This window comes from Pinus tabuliformis, chromosome 6 (genome assembly GCF_031772625.1).
Source record: "Pinus tabuliformis cultivar Carrire ecotype Pingquan chromosome 6, CPIR1, whole genome shotgun sequence".
NCBI classification, from domain to species: domain Eukaryota; kingdom Viridiplantae; phylum Streptophyta; class Pinopsida; order Pinales; family Pinaceae; genus Pinus; species Pinus tabuliformis.
Genome location: NC_142292.1, coordinates 1,165,823,453 through 1,165,847,663, shown reverse-complemented (window position 1 = coordinate 1,165,847,663; position 24,211 = coordinate 1,165,823,453). Strand labels below are relative to the sequence as shown.

The 24,211-nt window shown below is 36.3% G+C and overlaps 1 protein-coding gene and 1 pseudogene across 1 annotated transcript; both read left to right on the top strand.

Annotated features, from left to right (window-relative positions):
• The first annotated feature begins 7,251 nt into the window (after nucleotides 1-7,251).
• Nucleotides 7,252-7,671, top strand: LOC149262934 (early nodulin-like protein 9). The gene has a single exon (XM_089383665.1). The coding sequence runs from the start codon at nucleotides 7,252-7,254 to the stop codon at nucleotides 7,669-7,671; it is 420 nt and encodes a 139-aa protein (XP_089239791.1).
• Nucleotides 7,672-8,269: 598 nt separating this feature from the next.
• On the top strand, nucleotides 8,270-8,767 carry LOC149262933 (F-box protein At5g51380 pseudogene; annotated as a pseudogene).
• Nucleotides 8,768-24,211: the final 15,444 nt, after the last annotated feature.

Below are 24,211 nucleotides of genomic sequence, written 5' to 3'. Positions count from 1 at the left end.
TTACATCCACTTTTGCATCTTATTTTGCATATTTTTTGTCTATTGTTACATCCACTTTTGTTGCACCATATCTTGCGCCTACCATTGCAACCACATTTGCTTCCACGTTTGCATCCACATTTGCATCCTCTTTTGTGTTCAAGTTTGCATCAGATATTGTGTATGTTTTTGCATCCCCTATTGTATCCACTTTTGTTTCATCCATTTTTGCATCTACTTTTGTGTCCGTTGTTGTTGTTATCACTTAAGAATTCTAATTTCAAAACCGCTCACATTAGTTTGATGGTAAAAAAAATTTCGGTGCTAGTCTAAGTTTGATTTTTGTTTTAGAGTCTTGTTAAGAGTCTGGTTAGTATGTCAAATGGGGTCAATTCTCTGTTGTAGTCCATCACTGGTTTCACACCGCACCTAAGTTCCATATGCCAATCCTATTTCAAAGTTCATAGCACACAAACCTCGGTTTAGGTGATTTCGTAGCGGAAAACACCGATTTTGCACTAACTGCGCTACGAAATGGGGAATTCGTGCTGATCCACAGCACATCTCACCCCAGCTGTCATATTTTCTGCAAGAATTTTATGGGAATAACATGTGCAAGGTCTTACATGTCGGTCTTGACACGTGTTCTGTAGCCTTCAAATTTGATTCTTGCCTGTACTATTCAAATCGAGATTTCCATCCAAAACCAAATTTGAAAATTCTCTATTAAGACCGAAACTTCTGATTTTGGTTTCGATTTGTGATCTATCTGGCAGTATGACTTCTGGGAAGAATGGGCTATTGTCACTTTCCTTTGTTTCTAATTTGCAAAATTTCTTGAAGAACAGAAAGATCGGAAAGGCACAATGCTCAGAGCAGATACAGAGGCCGTACCACCTCCACATTACAGAGATTGCAGTAGCTCGAAAATTGAGGGGTTGCTTTCAGAAATCAGTATTGCATCACATTCTAGTCCCTAGGCTTCAACATTAGAATACCAACATATGGGTACAGATCTTCATTCTTCCAGAAGATTAAGGAAGACATTCCGCCATGATTTCTTTCATCCAGAAAAGGTTGTAGCAGAATGCAGTGGAGCTAAAGACAACAAGGACCGAGAATATATCCAGTCACATTATAGAGCAGAACTTAAAGAGGCATCTGTGGATGCGATGGAAAATAGTAGATTGACTGCATCTGAAAAGGATTCAAGAGAACAAAATCATGAAATACTACGTGTGTCAAACCAGGGTGATGTGTCACCGTCTTGTCTTGGGGAACATTCTCATCATGGTGGCCATCTAGCAAGTTCTAGTTTGGTAAATCACACTGGTTTGCCCCATACTCTCGTGAAACAAAATATTGTAGGATCCATGCAGCATTCCGCAGAGAATATAACAGTGAAGACAAGGGTTGACCATTCTGGTAAGAGTGCTTCTTCCAGTTTACAAAAGAAGATAGATATGGCTTCTGTGCTATCCCTGCCTTGGATCCGGCGCTGGTGTCCCTCGTATCAGATTAAATCCTCTGTATTTGAAATACATTGTGGTTCATCGGCTACGAGGGGAATTAATCTTAAAAATCTTTCAGTGAAAACGATACCAAGTGCTGCTGCAATGGCCATTGTTGAGCTTGCTTCCCAACAACTGCATTCTTGTAAACGGCAAAAGAAATGGGTTCTAATATGAAATCCCCGCGCATATGGTTGGCATTCTGGTTTGCAATATGTGTGCAGATGTGCTTGGCATCATATCAGTTCAGAGTTTGGGGCCCTAGGGTTTGGATTGTGCCTACTGGAAATGAAACCAAAACCTATAATTAGTGGGCTCAACGCAACAGGTTTCATGTTGATGATGATCTCTATTTCAAGTACAAGAAGCAGGAGGACTCAGTGCTTCTTGTGACACAGGCAGCTTATGAAACCTGCAATACTTCGAATCCTATAGCATATTATGATGATGGCAATACAGTCATTAAGCTTTGCCATTCTGGTCCCTTTTACTTTATTAGCGGTATTCCAGAGAACTGCGATAAGGGGCGTGCCTTTTATAGGTTCTACAGCTATAAATTGGAGAAGAAATTTAAGAAAACTCGCAGCCTATGAGGAGCCAAATGAACATTGGTCTAAAGCACGTTATTATCAAGGATTGGTTACGTTAGCAAGTGTTTTATTTCAAGAAGGTGAAAAAGTTGAAACAGAGCACAATCTTCGCCTAGCCGCAAATTATGATCCTTCAGTAAAATCTTATTTGCAAGAGTGGGAAGACAACCCTGGGCATTAACAGGGAAGTTGGATCTTATGAGCATCGTAGATTGCATGCACATTCTATTCAAGTGAGTCCAGTCAAACAAATCAGGGTTTTTCATTTGGTTTATCTCGTTGTAAGTTGTCATGCTTGCAGATGTAAGAAGCGTGATTTTCTGTTCCAAGCCATCATTATGTATGTGTATTTGTGGGTTGATCCGAACTTATTCTCCTCAATGTTTGGAGCAAGACAGAGTTTGCCCATAGATGATAGACATCTCGATCTAAAGATGTTTGCAGCAGATACACGGTCTTTTCCTTGTAGTTGTTCCCTTGTCAACATTAACAAACTGGAAAAGAAGCTTCCAAAATAGGGTTGAAACAATCTACAGAAGAGAAAAAGGTTGGATTCCCCAATACAGAGATTGGTTTTGCATGTATTGCTAAGAACTGCCAAATGCTACAAGAGCTGGAACTGCATCACGGTACCGATGAGTCCCTTAGTGTCATTTCCGCCTGTCAGAATTTGTAGATCCTTTGCTTAGTTGGGTCCATTGAAGAATTTTACCATTTTAGTTTCAGTGATATTGGCCTTACCAAGTTGGCTCTTAACTGTAAACTTCTACTGAAGCTCGAGCTAAGTAGCTGTGATGGTAGCTATGATGAAATTGCTGCAATCGGGCAGTACTGTTTTATGCTTGAAGACTTGACATTAGTGAATCAAGATTTTGATGAGGGATGGATTGCAGCTCTGTCATATTGCAGCAATTTGAAGACCCTTAGGCTGGAAAATTGCAAGGAAATAGATTCGAATCCTGGTCCAGTCGAACATTTGGGTTTCTGTCCTGCACTTGAACGGCTTCAGATTATTCGTTGCAATTTACAAGACAAGGAGGGTCTCCCTGCTGTCTACTGTGGTTTTATAGACTGTTCTTCTTGGTTTGAAGGATCTTAAGAGGCATTGAAATTGGTCAGAAAGAAAGACTGTGTTTTTGAAATTACACAGCAGTTTCGTAGCGCGCTACGAAACTGCTGTAGGTGATGATTTTAACACAGACAGGCAGTTTGGTATTATGAGCGGGAATTTTGAAAAGGAAACACCTAAAGGATATGCAAGACATCAGATGGAGCTACCATAGCCATTCAGATCAAGACAGGTGTACGTTTAAAAAGGTGGAATATTTTAACCCAAGTTCAAATTTCTGTTGTAAAGCCCCTTTATCACTGTTCAAAGGGTATTTAATGATTTGCATACAAGGAACTTTTGCCTGCACACATGCTCATCGATGCAGCCTACAACACATCAAAAGCATGGCATAGTTCCATATTTTGGGTCATTAAAGGCTAGAAGACATGCTGCTGTACATTCGAGCAATTTGAGGAAAACTGAAGCCGAGAAGCAAGGGAAATCCCCTAATACTTCTGAGCAGTTAAAAGATTCAGCGTTCAAGGTCAATATGGAACAATAAACATCCAGTTCAGCTAAATCGAAAGAGGACCAGGTGTCAAAGAACAAGGAGAGGCCATTATGCATGGAAAATGGAGTTAGAGTCATAGTTAATTTAGAACTCTTTAAAAACTCCAATCAGCACTTTAGTTGTATTTATTAGTTAGTTCAATAGCTGATAGGTGTCAGTAGAGGTAGTTATCGACTCCCCTCATGCTGGAGGAGGAAGCTCGAATATGTTAGAATAAGGATTCTATATATAGCTGAAACAACAATGTAATGAGGGTTGGAAAATTTTATAACAGAGGACTGTTTTGGCTTATGTAAAGACAGAATTCAGTAATATAAGTTGGCTGTTTTTCTTCTCAGGATTCATGAGGGATTTCCATGTTTAGAATGTGTGATTTTATTCTTTCCTTAATGTCTTTTATAGTTGCATATATGTATAATCACTCAGAATTCACTGATTGTGCTCTGACTTCCTGTATGCATGTATGAACTGTGGTTTTATATGAGTTGTGTTCTGAACATCTAAATGCTAAATGCCCTGACTTCTATGTAAAGGCAGTACCATTGTTTACTGAAGTGTGATTGACTCCATAGGCCGAATGGAAACTTATGAAATGTTTGTCTAGCCTTTATATTTGTCACTGTTATGAAATAAGAGTTAGCCCTCTTATTTTTAACCAAAATCAATAACCCTTTGAGAGAGCCCTCTCAGGCTAAGGAGGCTAAGCCTTAGTCAAAAGATTGGTTTGAAACAGTTACTTGAAGTCTTCCTGGTTTGCAGCCTTCCAGGGCCTGATTTTGAGATAACATTTTGGTGCGTCTGCCGAGAGTCTGAAGATTAGTCATTCCCGAAATCATGAAGCTGAACTTCTGAAGGTAGCAGGAGCTCAGAAATCTTTTTGAGGCTGCAAATCTACCTTGGCGACTCCATTGTTGAAGAATTCAAATTTCATACATTCATGATGATTCCACTGGAGTTATGAAGGACCCAGGTGCTACCATTCTTATTTCAAGGTATGCATGCATAAATTTTTCAGGAATTCATGGTTTCCCAAATCATTTTCCCAAGGATGCATATTTTCTAAGGAATGGTCCAAAATTCAATGGAGAAGATTTGAGTTTAACTTTGAAGCATATATCAGATTTCTGTGATTTTACCGAGCTTCTTAGAGTTAAACATGAAGATGTTTGCATTATGTTGTTCTATGATTCACTCCAAGGGAAATGCAAACAGTGGATTGAAAGCTTTCCTACCAAATCCATTAAGTCATTTGAAGATTTTTGGTTTATGTTTTTGGAAGAATGGATAGACAGATCAGATTTGGTGGCAAACTCTCCTTCAATTCAAGGTTTCAAACAATGGAATAATGATCATAGTAATGGAGCAACAAATGAAAATTTTTCTTTGTCCTTGTCCTCGTATCTCAAATCATTTGAGTGTAAGGCAGAGGATAAGATGAAATTTTTGGATGAAGTTGCTGAGGACATTAAGAAAGACATTGAAGGTTTAGAAGGTCAAATTCAATCATATAGTCTTCATAATCATGATCATTATTTTCAGAAGCTTTCTATGGCAGAACACAAGGAGAGAGTGTTGCTTCCTTTCTCTTTCACAATTGAGGAACTGTACATTGCTATTGAAGATCAGTTTGCACAACCAGAAAGTTACAAGAACCATCAAGCTGATCATGTATTCTGGGATCCTATAGCTGACTACATGGAAGAGTTTTACTCTCCAGTGTTTCAGTTTTTCTATGAAGATCAGAGGCCATTTCAATGGCAGCGGTCATCACAATATCATATTGGCTCTGAACTCCGATGCAGTCAAAGAAATCAAATATCAGATAAGACAAATGATTGGCTACATTGGAAATTTCACAATGATTGAGATGAAAGAAATTTGGATTGTTAGGGTAGGTAGGTAGGAAAATGCAAATAAGCTCAAGGTTGACTGAGCATTTTTTCAGTAGATGTAGATTTCTTTCTCCTACAGCGATCATCAAGCTTAAGCCTGAGGAGAAGGCCCAAGACGCTGGAAATGGATGTTTGTCAAGCAAATTCCCGTTTGTAATAAAGAAGACAAAGCACTCGACCTGCGAGTTCTTAGTGTACTACAGGAGCACACTATCCCAAGTGGAGCCACTGTTATCACTTAAGAATTCTAATTTCAAAACCGCTCACATTAGTTTGATGGTAAAAAAAATTTCGGTGCTAGTCTAAGTTTTATTTTTGTTTTAGAGTCTTGTTAAGAGTCTGGTTAGTATGTCAAATGGGGTCAATTCTCTGTTTTAGTCCATCACTGGTTTCACACCGCACCTAAGTTCCATATGCCAATCCTATTTCAAAGTTCATAGCGCACAAACCTCGGTTTAGGTGATTTCGTAGCGGAAAACACCGATTTTGCACTAACTGCGCTACGAAATGGGGAATTCGTGCTGATCCACAGCACATCTCACCCCAGCTGTCATATTTTCTGCAAGAATTTTATGGGAATAACATGTGCAAGGTCTTACATGTCGGTCTTGACACGTGTTCTGTAGCCTTCAAATTTGATTCTTGCCTGTACTATTCAAATCGAGATTTCCATCCAAAACCAAATTTGAAAATTCTCTATTAAGACCGAAACTTCTAATTTTGGTTTCGATTTGTGATCTATCTGGCAGTATGACTTCTGGGAAGAATGGGCTATTGTCACTTTCCTTTGTTTCTAATTTGCAAAATGTCTTGAAGAACAAAAAGATCGGAAAGGCACAATGCTCGGAGCAGATACAGAGGCCGTACCACCTCCACATTACAGAGACTGCAGTAGCTCGAAAATTGACGGGTTGCTTTCAGAAATCAGTATTGCATCACATTCTAGTCCCCAGGCTTCAACATTAGAATACCAACATATGGGTACAGATCGTCATTCTTCCAGAAGATTAAGGAAGACATTCCGCCATGATTTCTTTCATCCAGAAAAGGTTGTAGCAGAATGCAGTGGAGCTAAAGACAACAAGGACCGAGAAGATATCCAGTCACATTATAGAGCAGAACTTAAAGAGGCATCTGTGGATGCGATGGAAAATAGTAGATTGACTGCATCTGAAAAGGATTCAAGAGAAAAACATCATGAAATACTACGTGTGTCAAACCAGGGTGATGTGTCACCGTCTTGTCTTGGGGAACATTCTCATCATGGTGGCCATCTAGCAAGTTCTAGTTTGGTAAATCACACTGGTTTGCCCCATACTCTCGTGAAACAAAATATTGTAGGATCCATGCAGCATTCTGCAGAGAATATAACAGTGAAGACAAGGGTTGACCATTCTGGTAAGAGTGCTTCTTCCAGTTTACAAAAGAAGATAGATATGGCTTCTGTGCTATCCCTGCCTTGGATCCGGCGCTGGTGTCCCTCGTATCAGATTGAATCCTCTGTATTTGAAATACATTGTGGTTCATCGGCTACGAGGGGAATTAATCTTAAAAATCTTTCAGTGAAAACGATACCAAGTGCTGCTGCAATGGCCATTGTTGAGCTTGCTTCCCAACAACTGCATTCTTGTAAACAGCAAAAGAAATGGGTTCTAATATGAAATCCCCGCGCATATGGTTGGCATTCTGGTTTGCAATATGTGTGCAGATGTGCTTGGCATCATATCAGTTCAGAGTTTGGGGCCCTAGGGGTTGGATTGTGCCTACTGGAAATGAAATCAAAACCTATAATCAGTGGGCTCAACGCAACAGGTTTCATGTTGATGATGATCTCTATTTCAAGTACAAGAAGCAGGAGGACTCAGTGCTTCTTATGACACAGGCAGCTTATGAAACCTGCAATACTTCGAATCCTATAGCATATTATGATGATGGCAATACAGTCATCAAGCTTTGCCATTCTGGTCCCTTTTACTTTATTAGCGGTATTCCAGAGAACTGCGATAAGGGGCGTGCCTTTTTTAGATTCTACAGCTATAGATTGGAGAAGAAATTTAAGAAAACTTGCAGCCTATGAGGAGCCAAATGAACATTGGTCTAAAGCACGTTATTATCAAGGATTGGTTACGTTAGCAAGTGTTTTATTTCAAGAAGGCGAAAAAGTTGAAACAGAGCACAATCTTCGCCTAGCCGCAAATTATGATCCTTCAGTAAAATCTTATTTGCAAGAGTGGGAAGACAACCCTGGGCATTAACAGGGAAGTTGGATCTTATGAGCATCGTAGATTGCATGCACATTCTATTCAAGTGATTCCAGTCAAAAAAATCAGGGTTTTTCATTTGGTTTATCTCGTTGTAAGTTGTCATGCTTGCAGATGTAAGAAGCGTGATTTTCTGTTCCAAGCCATCATTATGTATGTGTATTTGTGGGTTGATTTGAACTTATTCTCCTCAATGTTTGGAGCAAGACAGAGTTTGCCCATAGATGATAGACATCTCAATCTAAAGATATTTGCAGCAGATACACGGTCTTTTCCTTGTAGTTGTTCCCTTGTCAACATTAACAAACTGGAAAAGAAGCTTCCAAAATAGGGTTGAAACAATCTACAGAAGAGAAAAAGGTTGGATTCCCCAATACAGAGATTGGTTTTGCATGTATTGCTAAGAACTGCCAAATGCTACAAGAGCTGGAACTACATCACGGTACCGATGAGTCCCTTAGTGTCATTTCCGCCTGTCAAAATTTGCAGATCCTTCGCTTAGTTGGGTCCATTGAAGAATTTTACCATTTTAGTTTCAGTGATATTGGCCTTACCAAGTTGGCTCTTAACTGTAAACTTCTACTGAAGCTCGAGCTAAGTAGCTGTGATGGTAGCTATGATGAAATTGTTGCAATCGGGCAGTACTGTTTTATGCTTGAAGAATTGACATTAGTGAATCAAGATTTTGATGAGGGATGGATTGCAGCTCTGTCATATTGCAGCAATTTGAAGACCCTTAGGCTGGAAAATTGCAAGGAAATAGATTCGAACCTTGGTCCAGTCGAACATTTGGGTTTCTGTCCTGCACTTGAACGGCTTCAGATTATTCGTTGCAATTTACAAGACAAGGAGGGTCTCCCTGCTGTCTACTGTGGTTTTATAGACTGTTCTTCTTGGTTTGAAGGATCTTAAGAGGCATTGAAATTGGTCAGAAAGAAAGACTGTGTTTTTGAAATTACACAGCAGTTTCGTAGCGCGCTACGAAACTGCTGTAGGTGATGATTTTAACACAGACAGGTAGTTTGGTATTATGAGCGGGAATTTTGAAAAGGAAACACCTAAAGGATATGCAAGACATCAGATGGAGCTACCATAGCCATTCAGATCAAGATAGGTGTACGTTTAAAAAGGTGGAATATTTTAACCCAAGTTCAAATTTCTGTTGTAAAGCCCCTTTATCACCGTTCAAAGGGTATTTAATGATTTGCATACAAGGAACTTTTGCCTGCACACATGCTCATCGATGCAGCCTACAACACATCAAAAACGTGGCATAGTTCCATATTTTGGGTCATTAAAGACTAGAAGACATGCTGCTGTACATTCGAGCAATTTGAGGAAAACTGAAGCCGAGAAGCAAGGGAAATCCCCTAATACTTCTGAGCAGTTAAAAGATTCAGCGTTCAAGGTCAATATGGAACATTAAACATCCAGCTCAGCTAAATCGAAAGAGGACCAGGTGTCAAAGAACAAGGAGAGGCCATTATGCATGGAAAATGGAGTTAGAGTCATAGTTAATTTAGAACTCTTTAAAAACTCCAGTCAGCACTTTAGTTGTATTTATTAGTTAGTTCAATAGCTGATAGGTGTCAGTAGAGGTAGTTATCGACTCCCCTCATGCTGGAGGAGGAAGCTCGAATTAGTTAGAATAAAGATTCTATATATAGTTGAAACAACAATGTAATGAGGGTTGGAAAATTTTATAACAGAGGACTGTTTTGGCTTATGTAAAGACAGAATTCAGTAATATAAGTTGGTTGTTTTTCTTCTCAGGATTCATGAGGGATTTCCATGTTTAGAATGTGTGATTTTATTCTTTCCTTAATGTCTTTTACAGTTGCATATATGTATAATCACTCAGAATTCACTGATTGTGCTCTGACTTCCTGTATGCATGTATGAACTGTGGTTTTATATGAGTTGTGTTTTGAACATCTAAATGCTAAATGCCCTGACTTCTATGTAAAGGTAGTACCATTGTTTATTGAAGTGTGATTGACTCCATAGGCCCAATGGAAACTTATGAAATGTTTGTCCAGCCTTTATATTTGTCACTGTTATGAAATAAGAGTTAGCCCTCTTATTTTTAACCAAAATCAATAACCCTTTGAGAGAGCCCTCTCAGGCTAAGGAGGCTAAGCCTTAGTCAAAAGATTGGTTTGAAATAGTTACTTGAAGTCTTCCTGGTTTGCAGCCTTCCAGGGCCTGATTTTGAGATAACAGTTGCATCCACATTTGTTTCACCACAGTTTGTGCCAAGTTTTACACCTACCATTGGACCCATGTTTGCTTCCACTTTTGCCTTCATGTTTGCATCCAAGTTTGCATTGACAACTGCATCTACTTTTGCATCCACTTTTGTGTTAGGTTTTTCATGTTGTTGTGCATCTACTTATGTTGTATCCACTTTTCATCCAATTTTACTTCTATTGTTGCCCCCATTTCTATGTTCGCTTTTGCATCCCTTTTCCAACACTCATCATATTTTCTGCATTGATGATATTCCTTATGGCATTGACAATTATGAACAATTGATGACAATGTCAGTAATATTGACAATGATGAAAATGAAGATGATGGCAATGACATGAATTGTGATTATGATGATAAAGACGATAGTGGTTACAATGACATTAATGATGATGATGGCAATGATTATGATGATGACGACGCTAATGACCTTGGCGAATCTTCCCAATTTTAGATGTTGTCATTGTCATAATCATAAGCATTATCTTTGGTGTCATCATCATCATTTTCATCTAGGTCATCATCAAAAACAATAATGGCATGAATGATGATGATGATTACAACAATGTTGATAGAAATTACATTAATGATGATGATGGGGATGATAAAAATGACAATGACGATGATAATGGTGGTGATGATGATGATCATCGATCATCTCTCAAAAATAGAGTTGTTATTTCTCTTACGTATATCAATGTGTCCTAAACAACCCTTTTCTAGCACTGATCACATTTTTTGGGTTGATGATATTTCTTACAACGTCTATAATTATAAACAATTGCAAACAATGTCCATAATGATGATGATGATGGAGCTGATGATGATGGCATGAATGGTGATTATGATGATAATGTAATGATGGCAATAACGATGACAAGGATGATGGTGATGATGATGACAATGATTATGATAATGAGAATGAACAATTACTAGTTTCACTACCATCTTCTGGATACATATTACTATCATACCTTTTAAATTTTCTGTCTCTCTTGAGGTATCTTACTATAATGGTGTTGTCAACACTAGAAAGATATCTTGTTGTAATGGTGGTTCTAATGTTAGCACTAGCAAAGTTTTTGTTAAATTTTGGTTAAAAAAAATCGATTTATGCAATTATTTTGACAATCTATGTAAAAATGTAAATAACATCCAATTATTTTGACTATAGTCCCATTGATTATCATGAATTCACCAGTCTGAAGACCATCTTCTACATACATATTATTATTAAACTTTTTGCATTATATCCCTCTTATATCTTGTTGTAATGGCAGTATTAGCACTAAAAAAATATCTTGTTGTAATGGTGATGTTAGTATTAGCACTAAAAAAATCACTAAATTTTGGTAAAAAAAGGTTTATCATTTATTTATTTTTAATTTGGGAATTTTATTTTTTATTTTTTTTGTTTTTAATTCTATTTTTATGCAGTAATATTTTTTTTGGTTGAATTTTGGTAGTAACTAGTTTTTGGTCGAATCATATGTATTAACCATGTTCTTTATGCTACAAGTCTAATTGTTGGGACAAAATTGCTCTTTCAAATAAGTTGCAAAAGCTATTTTACATCCATTGTTGCACCCATGTTTACACCCACTTTTACATCCCTTTTTGCATCCTATTTTTCATCCTCATTTGCTTCTTTTTTTGCATCTACTTTTGTTGTGACAAAATTTGTTCCATGTTTTGCACATACTGTTGTACCCACGTTTGCTTCCAATTTTGCATCCATCTTCACATCCTCTTTTGCATAAAATATTTCATCTATTTTTGCATCCACTTTTGTGTTGGGTTTTGCATCTCATTTTGTATCTTCTTTTGCATGTACTTCCATTTCATCCATATTTTGCATCCAATTTTGTTTCTCATGTTGCACCCGTGTTTGCATCCACTTTTACATCCCTTATAGCATCTTGTCTTGCATCTAAGTTTGCATATTTTTTTGTGTCTATTATTACATCCACCTTTTTTGTGCTATTATTTGTGCCATATCTTATGCCTATCATTGCAACCCACATTTTCTTCCACTATTGCATCCATATTTGCATCCTCTTTTGTGTCCAAGTTTGCATCAAATATTTTTTTATGTTTTTTGCGTCCCATTTCGAATTTACTTTTACATCCACTTTTGATTTGTCTAGTTTTGCAACTAATTTTGTGTTCACTATTGCACCCATGTTTACATCCCTTTTTTCATCCAAGTTTTCCTCCTTTTTGCATTCAAGTTTGTGTCCCTTTTTTTTTACATTCATTGGAGTATCCACATTTGTTTCACCACAATTCATGCTAAGTTTTATGCCTACTATTGTGCCCATGTTTTCTTCCACTTTTTCATCCATGTTTGAGTCCTATTTTGTGTTCAAGTTTGTATGAACTATTGCATCTACTTTTTCATCCACTTTTGTTCAATTTTTCTGTCTTGTTCTGCATCTACTTATGTTGTGTCCACTCTTCATCCAAATTTACGTCTATTTTTACCCCCATTTTTTTGTTTACTTTTGCATCCATTTTCCAACACACATCATATCTTTTGCATTGATTATATTTCTTATGACATTGAAAATTATGAACAACTGATGACAATGTCAATAATTATAACGATGATGATAATGAAGATGATGACGATGACATGAATTGCGATTGTTATGATAATGAAAATGATGATAAAGACGATGGGAGTTACAATGACAATGATGATGATGCTAATGACCTTGGCCATTCCTCCCAATTTTTAAATGTTATCATGGTAAAAATCATAATAATTATCTTTGGCGTCATCTTCCAAGTCATCATCTTCTGATCATCATTATCATTATTTTCATCTTGGTCATAATCAAGAACAATAATGGCATGAATGATGATTATGATGTTCATAATGAAGATGACAAAAATTATGATAAAACTTATATTAGTTATGATGATGGGGATGATGACAATTATAATGACGATGATAATGGTAGTGATGTTGATGATCATCAATCATTTCTAAAAAATAAAGTGGTTATTTTTCTTTCATATATCATGTGTCCTAAGGTTGGTGATATTTCTTATGATACCTATAATTATGAACAATTGACGACAATATACAAAATCATGATGATGATGATGATCATGAAGAAGACATGAATGGTGATTATGATGATAATGAAATGATGACAATAATGATCACATTGATGGTGGTGATGATGGCAATAATGAAGATGATGACCCTCCCTCTAAACTAGCGAGGTACTCATAATGAGACAAAAAAGTACTCTCAAGTTGAAATATTCATATAAGAAGGGATCTAGATTGATAAGCATCAATGATGATTTACATCATCATAGCCAAAATTTTCAAAATAGTAAGGCCTTGACTAACAAGTTTATCTCTCCATTAGATCAGAGCACAACGTTGGGAGGCATAAATTTGGACACCACTACCTTTCAAGGCACTTACCCCACCAAGATGTTTACCAGGTATGTCCTCACATGATCATTTCCTAATCCACTATCATAATATTTGACACCAGAAAATGTCAATCCTCATGACTATTCTTATCTTGGATTAATGTACTTGACTTATGGCGATTAGTCCTAGTCAATGTCCAAATTCTCAAAGAATATTGGTCCCAGATGTTTATCCAATCCACCATTATCCCTACTAGTGCCTTTACTAGGCTTACGATTTTTAATCCTAGCCATAGTACATGACACATGGATAACATGGTGTCTACCCTCACTCCCTCTCAACCAGGGAGGAAACATCCACAAGCATAAGATTTTCTCAAGAATACCCATCATTTTCGTAGAGAATAACATCATTAATTTGTTTTCATCACATGACGACTTTATGATTAAGCATTCATAGATTTGTGGCAAAATATTTCCCCTTTTGTATTTGTGATGAAATACAATAAAAAAGTGAAAGCCAGAATCATTAAACATACACTATATTTATTTATCTAAGTCTAAACTCTAAGGTTGAAGTGAAAATTCATGTAAATCTTATATCTATGAGTTGTGCCAAACTTATGAAAACCTTATTCCCTAAGTCCTATATATAAGAAAATGAAAAAGAAAGAAAAATAAGGGCCAATAAATGGTAACTCATGTATTCACTCCCTCTTTGGAAAATATATGAATATATACACTCCTAGTCACACTTGATCACATGTATGTGATGGTTAAATCATGAATTCTTCTTTTCTCCTTGCATTTTCACTTCATCATTTAAGCACCTAATTGAGGATCTAAGGAATGTTTGTTTCCTAAGGCTTTCATGTCTACTCTTGGTTTACTTATGTCACACTACTGTCAATTTATGTGATAGAGTGAAATACATAAGTTTGTGGAGTTATTATAGAGGTGTATTGAGTTCGTAACCACACACACATGTATTACATCTCATTGATCCACATGTGTGGGTTGGAGACTCATTTCTTGACAACTTTAATGGAGACTACTTTGTGGCTTTAATGGTATAGCTTACAAAATATCTTGTTAAACATTTCGATTCATTCTTTCTTTTCCTCGAGACACTTATAATATTGAAGTCACTCCCAACAATCCATGGATATGGGGAGTATAAATTACTTGTGCTAGAAATAGAATTGAGAAATAGAGGTTTTCCATTTGCGATATTGGAGTCATAGACATTGGATACATGGTAGTAGTCCTCAATGTCAATTAACTAAAATTGTATTGTCATAATGCGAAAAGAGGTAAACATATTGGTAACCTTGATGTCTTAATCATTTCAAATAATAACCATTCCACCCAAGTATCTCTAAGCATCAATCGCTACTACTTGGAAATTCCTCCCCCATTTTCTAATTATATGAGGTTGAACCTCACTTAATATTTTTGCTTCTTATATCAACATTATTTATGGGTGCTTTGCATACCATTTTTCTTTTAGGAGTTTTTTTTCGCTTACTATTGACGCCCCTCATGTTCCAAGACTATTTTCATCAAAAATTTACATAGAAAGAAAGTATAAAGTGACTAAAAAGAAACATGTCTCAAGATTTAAGTGCTTGGACAATTCCACTTCATGACTCCTATATTTCCTTAACCTGGGACCAAATGGTGAACTTGATGGCCTTAAGGGAAATTGATCAATGAAAATCTAAAAAAGAGGTGATTTTTGACTTTATCACATACAATTTAATATACTAAAAAAAATATCCATAACAATTTCATCAATCAATGAATCATTAAAAAAAATATCCAAAACAATTTCATCAAGCAAAGAATCATTGCATTATAAAATACAATCTATAAACATTTTGGGAAAGTTTTGCTAAAACATGCTTAAAAATCAGCATATTTAATATTAATATTTAACAATAATATGGACAATAACACATTTTGATAAATTAAATAACATATTATCAAGCCTAAAAAATGTCACTAACTGAAAACTACAAAGCATGCAACTAATGCAAGTGACCACTCAAGGCCACCACAAGACAATTAATCTATTAAGACCAAGATTAATGGGGACAAAGATCTATAAAGGACAAAGGAAAACCTATTTTAACTTTATTGTTTTATTAGCCTGGTTCAAGATGAACATTTCAAGATATCATGAAGAACATAATTAGTTTTATTGCATTAAGAAAACCCAAGCACATTCTGTAACTTAACAAGAAAGAGATGTATAACACCCATCTCAGCAACACGACACATGACATTAAGTTACTTTACTATATATAATTTAAACTCCTATCATAAAATCACAAATTTAGCATGAATGGAATGTTTAAAATCCATTTTTATAAAAACAAAATATAATTTTTCTTATAGAAAAATATACAAAAAACTAAATATATTTTTCTAGAAAAAAAAAAATACTAAAACTAAATATATATTTAAAAAAAAACTAAAACATAAGCAAACTAGAATTTGAATTTGACATTCTTGGTCACTTTCGGAAACATATGGTGGAATGTAATCTCTTTATCCTCATCTTTAGCTTTTTCCTAAAAAATAAAAGCATACAAAAGTGGGAAAGAGCCATAAAACATGGGGAAGCTTTTTCCTAAGCACAAAAGCATCTAAAAAGTGGAAAATTCCTTTTTTATATGAGGAAACATTATTCACCCAAAATATTTTTCCCAAATTGAACTAATGAGGAATTTTGGAAATCTTCATAGCCTCCACTTTCCTATATATTAGAGGCTTGGCATTGAAAAAATGATGGGAATTTTGTATTATCACGCTCTTGAGATCTGTCTTGAGAGGGAGAGTTTTGGAGCTATGAGTTGGGGGAGGTGATGTTGCAACTATATCTAATTGTTGTAACTTTCCTCCAACTCCTTTATTCATATAGATCAGTTGTTCTTCCTTCCATATGTTTCTATTCATTCTTTACTTCTTCTATTTAACTAATGTATGCATGGGTTTTTGGTTTATATTTATTTATTCAATAATATTTATATGTTTTTTATAGTTTTGATTATTAAGATATTATGTTGTGAAGGTTGCTTTATTCTCTCTCTTATGTGTAGGACCAAGCTTTGGAGCTAGCTAGGAGCGCTTCTTGGCTATACGAAAAACTCCAAGAAGACCTGCATGCGAGGACTCACAAGAATTCATTCTCTTTTTCTTAATCTATACTCTACATCTTGATCTACTAAGAATCCTAAGCCTTAGAACAACCTTTCTCTTAATTGGTTTGTCCTAGGTTTCTGAGATAAACTGAGAGGGTTTTGTTTTCATCTAACCATGCATTAAATCCTACAGCAAAATGATATTTAGAAAATTTAATATATTTCACTATGTAAATGAACTTAATAAAATGAACCCATAGAGGTGGTCATAAATGGAAATAAAAGTAAAACTCTAAACAAGAAGCCAAAAGTGGATTTAACCATGGATGAAAAATTGGGAGTAGAATTGGATGTTAAACTAGCCATCAAAACAATATGCAAACAATGACACAAAAAGGTTTTTAAAGTAAAATTAAAAAAGGTTGCAACACTAGACACAAAGAAGGGAACAAAATAGGGCATATGAAAGGATACCGAATTGGGTGCAAACAAGGATGCAAAAATGGACACCAAAATGAGGATGCAAAGAATGGTGTAAAATTAGGATGCAAAAAGGATGTAAGAAAGACACAAAACAAGATGAAAAATGGGACTAAAAAATGGTGAAACCAAGGATGTCAAAGATGATGCATAACTAGATGAAAATTCCAACTAAAATCTAGGTGCAAAATGAGATGCAAATGTGGACACAAAATGTGGCAGGAAAAAGGATGCAAATTTGGAAGCCAAAAAGGATGCAAATTTGGACATAAAAAATGGTGCAAAATTGGACACAAAAGAAGAAAAAATGGTGCAAAAATGGGCATAAAAATGGCTCAATTTTGGATGCAAATTGAGATGCAACATTGGATGTAAAATGATGCAAAAAATCATTCAAAATTTGGTGCAAAAACAAATGCAAAAGTAGACGAAAAAATGGCTCAAAAGTGAATGTAACAATAGACACAAAATGGGATGCAAAGGTGGATGCAATATATGGTTCAACATAGGATGCAAATTTAAATGCTCAAAAGGATGAAAAATTGGATGCAAGAAATGGTGTTAAAAATGATGCTAAATTGGATGCAACAAATGATGCAAAATTAAATGCAAAATATGGTGCAAAATAGGATGCAAAAAAGAGAGATAAATAAAATGCAAAAGTGGATGCAAAAAATGGTGCAAAAATGCATGTGAAATTTGGCACTAAATCAGATTCATATGGTGCAAAATTGGATGGAAAAGATGGTGTAAAAAAAGGCAGAAAAATTGGCACAAAAATAGATGTAAAAATAAGTACAAAATTAGAAGCAAAAGATGGCATAAGACCAGATGCAAAAATTGGCACAAATTGGATGTAAAAAAAGGCGCTAAATAAGATGTCAAAGATGGTGTAAAAATCGATGCAAATTATGACACAAAAATAGAAGCAAAGAATTCCACAAAAGAGGAAGCAAAAAATGATGCAAAAATAGATGCAAAAAAAGGCACAAAACTAGAAGCAAAACCTGTTGTAAAACCAAATGAAAATCTTGGTGCAAAATATGATGCAAAAAATGATGGAAAATTTGGCGTAAAAAAGATGCAAAATTTGGTGCAAAAAAGGACGCTTTAAAAATTGTACAATAGAGCCAGATTTAGCGCCAGGTTGCTCATCCCAATTGAGAAAAAAATGCACTAGAATCTGGTGCTAAATCTGGCGCAAATTGCCTGTTTTGTTGTAGTGAAATTGGAATCCTTGGCAACAACCTTGGTCCCAACCTCAAAATCCTTTTCAATCATGGATACAAGGTATGCAAAATCCTTATGGGAGATTTGCTCAATTCTATCAATATCCTCCATCTTTTCAAAACCAGCAAGTTCCACAACTTCCAAATCAAAGTCCACAACTATCATTGCCATTTCCTCAACAACAACAACCTTCTCAACAGAATCAAAGTTCTCAACTCTTGCTTAAGTCAAACCAACTTCCTTCTCAGCCATTGCCAAACCCCAATAATAAAAACCCTCAAAATGCTTACATGATGGAAGGTCAACCATTCCCTACCTATATGATTGTTCCTCTCAATGAAGTACAACTCAGATCAGGTAGAATCATAGATCAACCTTCTATAAATGTTCAACAACCAAGCATTTCTGAGGAAGAGTCTCTTAAAGCCAATAAGGGTTCTGAAGCATCTCTTCAAAACCCAAACACTCAAAAAGAAAAAGAAAAAGAGTCAACCCCCACAACTCCCATAGTTGAGCAACCTACATCTCTATCCACACCTCCTTTTCCTGAAAGATTACAAATTGATAAAGGAGTGGAAAAACAAATTTGGTTGCCTGACTATAATTTTCTAGATGAATTGAAAAATGTCTGTATCAATATTCCCTTGTTACAAGCCATTAAGGAAATTCCTATTCTAGCAAAAACAATAAAGGAGTTGAGCCTTAAAAGACCAGGAAGGAAACCAAGAGATACCAGAAGGATCCACCTGGTAGGAAAAATTGCAGACATCATGATGGGAAGGATTACTATGCAGAAATATGTAGACCCCGGTAGTCCAATTGTCAAAACACATATCAATGGGGTAGAAATACCAAATACTTTGATTGATTGCGGGGCTGCTATCAACATCATGAGTAGACAGACTATGGAACAGCTAAAACTTCCTAATCTTCTTTTTACACCCACCTTGTCGCAACTTGCAGATCGATCCATTATCAAACCAGATGGTGTATTAGAAGACATACCAGTCTCCTTAGATTATTGGGAATATCCAGTGGATTTTATGATTTTAACTCCCAAGAGTAATCTAGGAGGACATCCTCTTATTTTAGGAAGACCTTGGCTAGCCACAGCTGATGCTTTCATAAGTTGTAGGTCCGGGGACATGTACATTTCTGATGGTAATTCGACAAAGAAGTTCAATCTGTATCCTCCAGCAAAAGCAATCACAGAAATAGGAGATAATGAGTGGGTTGATGATGAAGATACTATACAACCTGTCTTTACCATTTCTGAGATTAGTGAAGATAGTCTGAACACATTAGAAAATTTTGAACCATCTTCAGAATATGACTCTACACAATTTCAGTTGGATTCTGACATAGAGTGTCTATCATCTAGACAAATGTCTCTTTTCTCTATGGAAGAATTTGGTAGTTCTGCCATTGAGATCTTTCCAGGAAAAACATTAAACAATAACAAAAACATGGAAAAATCCCAACAGGAAAAGCTAACCAAAGTCTTGCAAAGACATTCTACTGCATTTGCATGGGAGTATACCGATATGAAAGGTATTGATCCTAAGACTTGCATTCATCACATCTACATTGAGGAAAACAATAGACCAATCAGACAACCTCAAAGAAGGATGAATCCAAATCTTAGGGAGATAGTGAAAGAAGAGCTCCAAAAGTTACTCAATGTAAACTTCATTTACCCTATTTTAGATAGCCGGTGGGTTTCCCTTTTGGTTATAGTACCTAAAAAGAATGGTAAATGGAGGGTTTGCATTGATTACAGAAAATTGAACAAAGCAACCTTGAAGGATCACTTTCCTTTGCCCTTTATTGATCAAGTATTAGATACTTTAGCAGACAAAAAGTATTTCTCCTTTTTGGATGGTTTTAGTGGTTACAATCAAATTCAGGTAGCACCTGAAGATCAGGAAAAAACCGATTTTACCTGTCCATGGGGGACTTTTGCTTACCAAGTACTTCCCTTTGGATTATGTAATGCACCCGCAACATTTCAAAGGGCAATATTAGGAATCTTTTCCGATCTAATTCATGATTGTGTAGAGGTCTATATGGATGATTTTACAGTTTATGGCAACTCATTTGAAGAAGCATTAAAAAATTTGGAAAAAGTCCTTATTAGATGTAAAGAAACAAATCTTTCATTAAGTCATGAAAAATGTTTTATGATGTTTACTGAAGGGATTTTTTTAGGACATCATATTTCAGGAGATGGAATCAAAGTTGATAGATCAAAAGTCGAAGTCATCTCCAAGTTACCTATTCCAAATTGTCAGAAAGATGTTAGAAGTTTTCTTGGGTTTACTGGGTATTATAGAAGATTTATTGAAAACTTCACCAAGATAGCATCTCCACTCTTCAAATTACTTACCAAAGACTGTGAATTCAAGTGGGATCCCGACTGTCAATCTGCATTTGAAACTTTAAAGACTAGAATATCTGAAGCACCCATTTTGAGAGGGCCAAATTGGAAACTCCCTTTCCACATTTCTATAGATGCTTCAGATACAGCTCTAGGATCTGTGTTGGGACAAAAGGATTTAGTTCCTTATGCCGTTTATTACACCATTAAAAATTTGACTCCCACTGATTTAAATTATACTGTGACTGAAAAAGAATTCTTAGCCGTTGTTCATGCAATCAACAAGTTTAGACATTATATAACTGGCTATGAAACTTTTGTCCATACTGATCATTCTGCAATTAGATATCTTATGAACATACCTGTTACTAATGGCAGAGTTACAAGATGGCTTTTACTTTTACAAGAATTCAATATTACTGTGTTAGATAGACCAGGGAAACAAAATACAGTAGCTGATTTCTTGTCTAGAATCCAAAACACTAACGAAGATTCTCCTGTAGAGGATAAGTTTCCACATGAATACTTGTTTGCAGTAACTACTAAAACCCCTTGGTATGCAGATATTGCTAATTATTTAGTTACAGGGAAGCTTCCTCCACACTTATTTCCTAATGAGAAAAGGAAAATCATTCAAGAGAGTTCACATTATTTATGGATTTCTAATGAATTGTTCAAAACAGGGCCAGATTGTATGATCAGAAGATGTGTTCGGGAAGATGAAATGCCTGACATCCTTAAGGCATGTCATGATGAACCGTGCAGCGGACACTTTGCTGACAAGAGGACGGCCTATAAAATCCTTTCTTTAGGATATTATTGGCCTTCTCTCTTCAAAGATGCAAAGCAATATGTTAGAAGGTGTGACAGCTGCCAAAGAGTTGGGAGACCAACTCCTTCAAATGAAATGCCACTACAGCCACAGGTATGCATCGAACCCTTCGAGAAATGGGCTCTAGATTTCGTTGGACCTATTAATCCACCATCTAAGCAAAAGAAGTATATATTGGGTTGCACTGATTATGTTACTAAGTGGGTAGAAGCCAAGGCATTGCCTTCTGCCACTGAAAATTCAGTTGTTCAATTTCTTTTTGAGGATATTTTTACTCGTTTTGGTGTCCCAAGAGAAATTGTGACAGATCAGGGAAGTCAATTTACATCTAAATTGATGGAAAAGCTGATAGAGGAATACAAAATCAAGCACAGAACATCTACTCCATACCATCCGCAAGCAAATGGTCAAGTGGAATCTACAAATAAAGTTCTTGAAAGCATCATCACCAAAACTATTCATCTCCACAGAAGAGATTGGGCAGAAAGGCTTCCTGAAGCCTTATGGGCCTATAGAACTACATGGAGGAACACAACAGGACATTCTCCCTATGAACTTGTTTATGGGAAAGAAGTCCTGCTCCCCATTGAGTTCCAAGTCAAGACCTTCAAGATGGCAGTTCAATTGGGGATGAACCTATCAGAAGCCCAAAAACACAGAATGGACCAGCTAAATGAGCTAGATGAAATAAGACAAGATACAATTTTAAGGACTGATCTAGTTCAGCACCAAAGAACTAAGTGGCATGATCGACACATCAAAGAAAGAAAGTTTCAGAAGGGAGATTGGGCACTATTGTTTGATTCCAAGTTTAAGGACTTCAAGGGAAAATTTCAAACTCATTGGCTTGGACCATATGAGATTGATGAAGTCTTTAACAATGGAGCAGTTCAAGTAAAGACCATTGATGAGCTTCAGACTCCTCTCATTGTGAATGGCCACCGATTGAAAATCTACCACAAGCCACTCTCAAAGGAGGAGTTTGTTAAAATGTTCCAAGAAGATTCTGCAATGAGGCTGGTGGAGAAGAATTCTTCTCCTCCATCAGCCTAGTCTTTGTTTCTTTCAGTTGAAAAAAAAAAAGAAAAAAAAAAGAAAAAAAAGAAAAAAAAAAAGAAAAAAAAAGGTCTCTTGTATAAGCCTGAAAACCAATCTTGGATTGGCGGTCTTATGCAGAAAATATAAGGTGAAAATCAGGGGCACCTGACACTTTATATTTTCCAAATAAAAAAAATCTCTCTCTCTCTTTCCATCTCATTTACCATTTCACTCCACTTCATCTCCATTCCATTTCATTTTCATTCTACTTCATCTCCATTCCATTTTCATTCCACTTCATTTTTATTTCATTTCATTCATCTCACTCCATTTCATCAATAAAAGTTCCTCTCAGGACTATTTCATTTAGTTAAGTCTTCTCTAACTACTTTTGTATAGACAGAAGGGTGTTGTTTCAGTTTCTGCAGCTGTGAACTGTTTCCGCAGCTCGCACCAGTTTCCGCAGCTCGCACCAGATTCCGCAGCCAGAACACTCTGTCTCCACAGCAGCAGTACTCTATTTTCAAAAAAAATCACAGTCAGGGGGCAACAAGGATGGAAGGCACCTGAAGGATCAAAAGGCAATCATGGATCAACAACCTTAATCAACAGATGGTAAACCCATAAAGGTATGATCAAAATTTTTCTCCAAACAACCATTTGAATGTCATGTTGTGCATAATTATTAATCGTGGACAGAGTCACTAAATGAAATGATTAAGCAAATATTATCCCATTTCTCCGCCGTAATCATCCTTCATCCACCTCAGATCCTCATAACGGTCTCATAATCACCCTTATTTTAAACTCAAATCGAGACTGTGCTTTCATTAATTAGCCATACAGAGAAGAAGAGACCTATCATACTACGTCTCTTCTCCACTACGATCTCCGCAGCCAAAAACTGAAATGTGTATGAAAGCCATCCGACTCCAAGGGATCTGGCCGTTATCTCATTCCCTTATCACTCCGTTTTTGCACACATTTGAACTCATTCCCGTGCTTGTCTTCCACTCTTTACCTTCACACCATTTCTGCTCTCGTTTTTGCTGAAAAATCCATCGCTTCGTTTCAAACCCCGCAGCTCTGTTTCAAGCTCCACAGTTCCGTTTTCAATTTGCATTACCTCGCATTACAGTGCGGCTATTTCACTTCCAGCCGTAGTCTATTTGTCTCTCCCGTGAAGCACCCTCCTTGAGTATCCATATACAGTCAAAACTTCAGCCAAAGTTGAGATGGGGAAATTGCTTCGAGCTGAGCCTGAAGGTTCAAAGTATCTAGAAGGATACCCACAGACAAAAGAAGCGTTAAAGAAGGCAAAATGGCTGAAGTTCATTTAGAAATTCAAAGGATATGATAAGGAGGTAACAAAAACGTTTGCTCGTTCATTCAATGGAAGTACTGTGGAAATAGGAGATCTGAAATTCACAATCATAGAAAATTCGATAGCAACAACAACTAATCTACCTGTGGTGGGAGACCGATGGTTCAAGAACAAAGGGGTTGAAGATCAAGAATGGAAAAATATGCTTAAGAATCCAGGTATGGACACTTCAGTTTTTACCAAAGGGATTCCTGTACATGTTATAAAAGAAGAATGGACTGCAT